At 36.6% G+C, this 8,261-nt stretch overlaps 1 protein-coding gene across 4 annotated transcripts; it reads right to left on the bottom strand.

The window, feature by feature from the left end:
- Positions 1-1,259: 1,259 nt before the first annotated feature.
- LOC121808658 (E3 ubiquitin protein ligase RIN2-like) lies at positions 1,260-7,918 on the bottom strand. Of its 4 annotated transcripts, none has more exons than XM_042209253.1 (13): positions 7,764-7,918; positions 6,455-6,875; positions 5,694-5,771; positions 5,321-5,407; positions 5,121-5,242; positions 4,745-4,841; positions 4,569-4,662; positions 3,428-3,585; positions 3,159-3,296; positions 3,010-3,077; positions 2,695-2,922; positions 1,953-2,295; positions 1,260-1,660 (listed from the first exon to the last, which is right to left on the bottom strand). In XM_042209253.1, exons 2-13 carry the CDS (start codon positions 6,692-6,694, stop codon positions 1,604-1,606), a joined length of 1,710 nt encoding a protein of 569 aa, XP_042065187.1. In that variant the 5' UTR covers positions 6,695-6,875; positions 7,764-7,918; the 3' UTR covers positions 1,260-1,603. The 4 variants fall into 4 exon arrangements, with proteins under 4 accessions (XP_042065187.1, XP_042065189.1, XP_042065188.1 ...); XM_042209255.1 differs by having other exon boundaries at positions 7,588-7,879; XM_042209254.1 differs by having other exon boundaries at positions 6,965-7,879.
- Positions 7,919-8,261: the final 343 nt, after the last annotated feature.

The following is an 8,261-nucleotide window of genomic DNA, read 5'->3' on the forward strand; positions in this document are numbered from 1 at the left end:
ATTAAAACAAACACACTTCATTAAAATTAAAATAACATTACAACTTAAAATTCAAAAAAATAGAAAAAGACATAATTAAAATCCTAAAAAAATAAAAAATGACATAATTTAAAATATAATTTTATAGAGACAACCAAGAATGAGTTTGTCCCACATCGAAAGTGGAACATAAAACATTGAAGGATGTTTCTATAAAATAGAGATAACCAAGAATGAGTTTGTCCCACATCGAAAGTGGAACATAAAACATTCAAGGATGTCTCTATAAAATAGAGATAACCAAGAATGAGTTTGTCCCACATCGAAAGTGGAACACGAAACATTCAAGGATGTCTCTATAAAAGAGAGACAACCAAGAATGAGTATCATAAATTCGCAAGCCTATCAAATATATATGGGCTAATACGAATTTCTAGTATTCATTATTTGTAAAAATTGTTTTTAAATATAAAAAAAAATTTATAAATAAAAAATATTTTTTTAAAAATTCATTTAAAAAAAATGAATTTATTGCGTCAGCGTGACGACGCCCACTCGCGGGCCGGCGAGTGGGCGTCACGCACGACGCAGGGCGAGCCACGTCGCCGAAGCGCGTGGCGGCACGGACCGTGCCGCGGGTCGTGCCGTCGGCACCCGGCACGGCTTGGGAACGACACGGAGACGGAACGCACCTCCGCAACGCGTCGCGGGCCGGTTCCGTTCCGCCGGCACGAAACGCGCGCGGCCCGCCTTGCGGGTGCTCTAACACATAAGGCCGTAAAAAGAATTTGTTGTCAATTATTATCTCCCTCAAATAGTTATTAAAAAATTAGAAAGGCTATGAATAGGATATTGTCACCTAATATCATGAAACTTTTATAAAGTTGAATTTTTCCCACGAATTTTGAAATTGACAAAAATATCATGAACTTTACCATGAGTTTGTTATTTCCCACCAATGAAAAATTCCGTCTATATTAATAGATTGAAGAACAAATTTGGAGGGTGGGTTCAAAAAAATTATTCACAAAGATTGCAAAACTTGAAGCTCTCGAAGTTATTGTCAAGAAATTACCAAAAAAACTTCGTATCATGATATTATTTGCCGGAATTTTTTCATTGGTGGAAAATAACAAACTCGAGGTAAAGTCCGTGATATTATTTGTCAATTTCAAAGTTCGTGGAAAAAATCCAACTTTTTGAAAGTTACATGATATTAGGTGTCAATATCCCTTTTTAATACTCTAAAAGGCGAAAATAAGAGAGAAAAAAGGCAAGGGTAAAAGAAGATAGAGATGGAGATGTTACATATTTCATGAAATAGGTATAATAGAGTACAAGGACTACAACATTCCGCAGAATATGTAAGTTAACGAAAAAAAGGCAACTACAAAGAGATGCAACAGAGCCCTTTCATTTAGACTGAATTTGCTTTATTTTCCTAACAAAATTAATTATTTGCACATTTCCTCAAAGATGTTTTAGTGTGCAGCTGCTGTACACAGGGGGAGGGAGGAGGGAAGAAGCTTCTATTGCACAAACCTTATAATCGTTTGCATTCCGAGCTTCAACCCCTGCACTGTTGACATCACTGGAGAAGGAAGAGTCTAGCTCGCGGAGTCCATCACATTTGCAAAAGATTATTCACAGTGGCCATCGCGGAATTTGTCAGCTGCAAATCCTGCATATTATTCCAGTTTCCGAATCAGATATTTTCCCATAACAGAAAAAGACATACAGCCTGGTTTAAGTATCATTCATCGATCTAATCAGGCCAACGCGTTGATTTTGGGCTGGTTTGACATTACTAGGGCCAGACTATCATTCTATCAAGCTTTGACCAAGGAGGCTAATTAAACCATCAGTTTCGGGCTAGATTGTCATCCTTGCTCATGGGAAATGAGTTTCTATGATTGTTATAAATAAGCAGCATCATTCAGTTGAACGTTGTATCTGAAACTGTAGTACTGTACCTGAAAGATTACATCGTCTGGAACGTGAGGCAGCACTTCTCTGACTGTTTCGGCCATTGCAATGATGTTTTCAAAGTTGGTGCTGGCAGCATTAGATGTTGGCCTCACATGCAAACCACTAGTGCCTCCGGGATATCTTGTTGAGGCAGCAGGAGGGATTGGTGATCTTGAGGTACCAATCTGAGACGGGTTCGGAGGAAACAGACTCCATGCAGCATCTTCGAGCGTACTATGTGCATAAGTTTCTCCAACGTCAAGTTGCCTCATTAACATCTGAACACGATTTAATCCAGATGGGCCAGCTCCATCTAAACCCAACCAACTTAAATTTACACCCGTCCTCCTACAAGGGAAAAAACGAAGAAAAGAAATGCATCATTAGCTCTGAATTTCGAGAAATAAAGAAAGATAGAAGAATAGCTGAGCACTGGAAGGGAGTAGAGCACAGAATAAGTAGTTCATATATTACCTATTTCAACAAGCAGAAAAATTAAGTAAGAGAGCAATCAAGACCTAATACACACCAAGCACTAGAGATCGCCACTCAACCTTTCACAATCTTGAAGTAAGATGTGGCTTAGAAAATTCAGTTCTCACATGGGACAGTAAGAGAATTCATCTTATTTATAATCATGATGCCACTATATAGGCAACAATTTTTTTTCACATATACAGTATGAAAGAAAGCCAGCCCAGCCCTATTCATTTGTGTGATATGTGAGAAATCGAGAAGGATTAAGACCTCCAATCACTCATTTCTAGGTTCTGTGGCTGGTTGGTAAAGACTCCCGGGTGCAGGTTATGACCGGGAAGATCAGGCCCATTGAGTGCAGTACTAATCTGATGAGCAAGTTGCTCATCTCTAGACAAATCTGCAGCATTTGGATTTACAGTACTTTCAGATCTGTTTGTAAAGAGTGGTTTGCGACAAGTGGGGCATGAGTAACTCTCACTTAAACATTGATCCAACCTGCATTGACACATCAATCAAATGTTACCTCTCACAGCTTCAAGTAACTGTAAGGAGGTGTTTTGAGGAAACACATATCAGACTTACCAAGATCTCAAACATGCGAGATGGAATAAATGACTACAAGACAGCCTCTTAGCTTTTGCCATCGGTTCCTGTGATTATTGGAACACTCACAGGTTTTTACACTCTGAAACAACTGAAATTCATAGCCAGCGAGTAAAAGTGAGCATTACCCTACAAATTGCGCACTCATCATCATATGCTTTGAGCTCTTCAGATGTGGCATCAGGTAGTGCCCCATGAAGGGTTCCCAAAGCCATACGCAGTTTGACAAAACCTTTTACACGCTTCACAATAGCACTTAGAAGGGCCTGTAAATTATGATTAATATTCAAAATAAGTACGGAACCAACACGGAGAAATCAAAGGCTGTGCGTGCAAAAACGATAACAATGTCATAAATGCGCACTTTAAGAACAAAAAAGGCGACTAGAGCACTTACACGGATATTTAGGAAAAGGACTGCATCTATAAGATGAAATGCCATGCCATGAAGCCACCAAATATATAGGTAGTGAGCAAGAGCCATTAGCAACGTCATCATGTCAAGGAAAAATCCAAAATTCCGAATAACCATGACTTTCCATTCCCCCAGTGAACCTAAGAAAACAAATCAGTAAAACCGAAAGAACATTACTTCGTCAAACCTCAAATCATATTCAACTCACTATTCAAAAGAATGCTAGGAAAAATAAAATCATGGAAATCATCCTTGAAGAAAATGTTACACACTTGATTCATGGCGAAGAGATAGTTTATTTTGTTTTTCTTCGTTAATTTTGTTATTTCAGTTCTGGGCACAAATGCATCTGTCAGCCATGAAACTTGTGTTCTTTTCCTTTGACAGTAATCTGATAAATGGCAGGGATTGATTGGCGGGAGCAAGTGCACCAGTTGGGAACAGTTATGTCCCTTTTGCACACACATTCTTGTGTGGTTAGTTTTAATCTACAGAAACATTTATGGGGGGCAGACATTGGTGGAGTAATTGGGGCATGTGACATGTTGTTTCTATCAAAGGTGTACATATGGATCCGTCCAAGACGTCCAAGGTGTCAGCCATTCTACATTGACCGATTCCTACTTCGGTTAAAGGGGTGAGGGGTTTCTTGAACTCGACATAGGTATATAATGTCAGTAGACTCCTCTAGAATTTCTATTACTTTAGAGTATGATGAATGTGGCGCTTGGGCAGGAGAGTACATCTCATCTATCATTCCTGTTAGCTATCTTTCCTACTGGATTGGTAATATTCAGTTCAGTTATCGTTTACTAAACATAATAAAAGAATAAACTGGAATAGTAAGCGATAAACTCTAAATACAGGCGCTTCCCCAGACAAAACACATATAAATTAGGATCCAAATCAAGTTTGGACTTAAAAGAATCACGAAAAATGGACTGAAGCAGAATCACACATTCTCCATCTAAATTCACCTAATGAATCTCAATTGTGATGGATTATATTTTATTTTTCTATAAACACTTCAGCATATCTATTTGAACATGACAACAATATTGCATCAACCTAATTTCTATCATATCCTGTTTCACACAAAAACAAAAATTATTAGCAGAATCACCTGCGGAGATTTTAGATAATTGTGAATTTGCAGCATCTCCTGCGGAGTGATGCATCCATATATCGAGCAACTGAAACCCATGGACTGCAATGGCCTGCATAAGGAATTGGCGAACAGTGAGCCTAAATTGGTTCACATTATGATTTCTTAAAATCCAATGGAAAAGGTAACATTACCTGCAGTGTCTCAAAAGCTATGCTAGACGGCTCAAAAAATAACAACAAAAATATTGATGAAGGCATTGCACTGTAGATTGTCGCACATAGCAATATCCTGTAAAAATAGACAGTCAAATAAAGTAGTGTAAACATGAAATTGAAGGGTTTTTAGATACACAAATAACAGGAAATAGAGATAACAAATGTCTTGGCAAGTCAGTGTATCATGTTACCCTATAAGAGTGTTTTTAGTAATTGGCAATCATCTATATCAAGGAGAAAAACATATAACTATGCTTTTTTGACTCAATATAAACCTCAAAATAATCAAGTAGCGCTAGTGGAGAGAGCGAAACCACAGTCATATAAGGAACAAAAGGTGCATAAGAAGTACCAGAGCAAGTCAACAGAGAAAACAAGCAACAAAGCAGAATATACACGGAAGTATGTCCATGGGGTGACAGAAGGTGAAGCATTCAAACGTTCAAGCCGATCCCTAGCTAAAGCTTGAAACATCTGCATAATTAGTGTTTAGATCAGTTGTGCATATGCCATCATGTTAGGCTAATGATATCATGTCCTTGTAATGAGTACCTTTAAGAAGCAAAGCATGGCTAACCAAGTTGACCATAGACCTGCTTGAAATATTGTTGGTGGGACTACCAATGGAAGAAAAGTTCCCTGTCAAAAGCTGAATAATCACAACTCTTATAACAAAACAAACAAAGCAATTCTCAGAGCATGTATCAATGGATCCTCGTTGGATAAGCATTTTTCTCACCAGTTCAACAACTTTAACTACAATCTCATGCACACATGCTAGTAAAATAAAACAAAAAAATTCCACCACTTCCCAAGCAAAAAGATTGATAATAAACCTAAGGCATTTTGTATTCAGAAATTTCCAATTGCATCCTATGCATCTATTGCAGCAAGGATAAATGTCATATTTGAACAAAGATCAAACCTTGTAGATGATGTAATTCACGAGCCTTTCAAGCATTTTTCGGATTTCAGATGTATACAACTCCGAAAAGAATACTGTCTGCATTAAAAAAAAGATAAGATCATAACTTGTGCGATGTAAGTTGAGTTTTATTTGCCATATGAATCCAATCAACAAATCATGATTAATTGTAACCATCAATCTGAGTATTGAGATTATGCCTTTCCAACAAAACCCAGATCAATATTTTGCAAGACTAATCAAGTATTCTGCAGAAACATGTCAATAGAGCAAGGATTGATAGTTAACTAAATAATTTCACGCTAAACATGCCATCGTATTGTAGCTCAAAACTATACCAGGGGGCTGTCAAACTTATTTGCCCACTATTTATTATAAAGTGGCATACTGGTCTTTAGAACTGTACTGCATTAGTATCTTTTAATTTTTTATTGCTCTTTTAAGGCTCCCGGAGATAAATGTAAACAAAGAGTAGCCAATCTAAGCTCGAACTAAATCCACCAATACTGTTACCATGCACTGGGTTAGAAAATATCTAAGATGTCATAAGTGTATATTAGAGAATGTTAGCAAAGTAGAATATAAGAGTAAAAGTAACTAAGAGTCTCAGGAGTCAAAACCTTTTGAGAAACAGATTAATAATGTTAATGATACTACTGCAGAACAACTTATACAACTTCAGAATAACAAAGAGTAAGAAGTTTCCATGCTGAGGAAACATAAACATAATAAAGTGAGTTCAGAACAAAGAAGAAACATACCTTTAGGCCTAAGATTAACAGGACAATGACATTAACTGCCAAACTGGAAACCAGCAGAAGGGTCGTGTATGAACCAAAAAGAAGCTCAAGAGTATGGGTTGCATTTTCTGAATTGATAAGTTCATTTACAATCAAAACATCTGATTGATGCTTTGCAAGTGAGATTTCTGTCCAGTACTGAACGCCAACCAGGCTCAGAATGGTACAGGCTACAGAAACGGATAAGAAGTTGACACCCATCGGAAATATGTCCAGTTGTTCCACCAAAAGCAGAATCCAAAATTTTCATGAGAGCAGCATTTTCCTTTGCCCACAAAAACAATACCAAAATATCAATGGAGAGAACAGATATGCTTTGTTTAACTGGTTTCAGAAACACTCCTTCAAATTATCAGGCTTTATAAGGCTTCAACAGATAGTCCTGGATGAAAAAGCAACACCATGAGGCATGATCCAAAAAAGACCAAAACTACAAGGGAAGTCTACAAAATTTCCAGAATACGTATATACCTTCATACAAAAGCTGTTAATGACAATGCACTATCGAAAAATAGGCATGAATTTATGCCAACTGGTAAAAACAAATTTATCAAGTGACGTCCAGTCTAGTATCAATGACAAGACAACCTTCCGCAAATGGCATCAGCTGAGTGCTAGGTGCATACACAGCATTCGACAGAAGGAATAATGTATGCAAAATCAATAGATGTTTTCAGCTACCTCAGAAGAACATTCTTTCAGTTAATTTGTCATTTATCAACTTCTTTTGTAGGCGAACCAGATAACCATAATGTAGCATATAATTATGTAGATTTTTCATTACAAGAAACAACCATTGTCCAATAACTATGAACCCTCAAGAAACAATTGCAACAACAAAAGCAAGAAGAAAAACACAAAAAGGCTCAGCCTTTAACTCTTTACCAATTAACATGAATAAAACACAACAAAACCAACATTCATACAAACATTATAACGGAAGAATTGCGTATCTATGCACTCACAATTCAACACAATTGCTCAAATTTTGACGCATTTCGTTCCAAAAGTTATTCGATCATCTAATTAGGAAACCTTTCCAAATGAAGAAAGCGACCTAGCCCTAGAAATTGAAGGGAAAGCTGCGAATTTACCTCAAAAATCAAACTTGGGACCAGAAATCGTTGACTAAATTGTAATCATAGACGATAAAAGGCAAGAGGAGGAATCAAAACGAGATTGCGATCAATCGGGATGCATAAAATAAATATAAATATGCATAGTTAAACTAAACCCAATTTTAAACATGAATTGAATAGAATTTTCTTACGAACTATGAGGATGATTAGAAGGCGTCCGGAAACAAGCAGAATCTGTGATATCTATTTTCTCTTTCTATGTGTGTTTTTGCGGGAAGGGAATTTGTCAGTGAATTTCGGATTTTATATTTTTATCGACTTTTATAAGAATGTTAGTATATAAATATCGAGGTGTAGTCTATGAGCCTTTGGCATTAATTAAGACATCAATAAATAAAGACACATGTTTTATGTGATATTATCGCCTAATGGCAACATAGATCAAGATTTAGATTTGAGCTCTTTAAGATGGTATTTTTTGCTTGTGAATTCCTAAATTTTTGTCGAATTCTGGTTGCATAACGGTACTTTAATTTTTCTTGATTTTGCGATTAATTAATTTTTTTTGTAATATGGCTCAATATAAATCATGACAAATGAGAAATTTTGAATTAATACTATGATGGAGTACATTGTTTCACATAATGGGTTAAATTGAGTCTAGGTTAAAATATCGAGTTTAAAGCACT

This window comes from Salvia splendens, chromosome 6 (assembly GCF_004379255.2).
Source record: "Salvia splendens isolate huo1 chromosome 6, SspV2, whole genome shotgun sequence".
Classification (NCBI taxonomy): domain Eukaryota; kingdom Viridiplantae; phylum Streptophyta; class Magnoliopsida; order Lamiales; family Lamiaceae; genus Salvia; species Salvia splendens.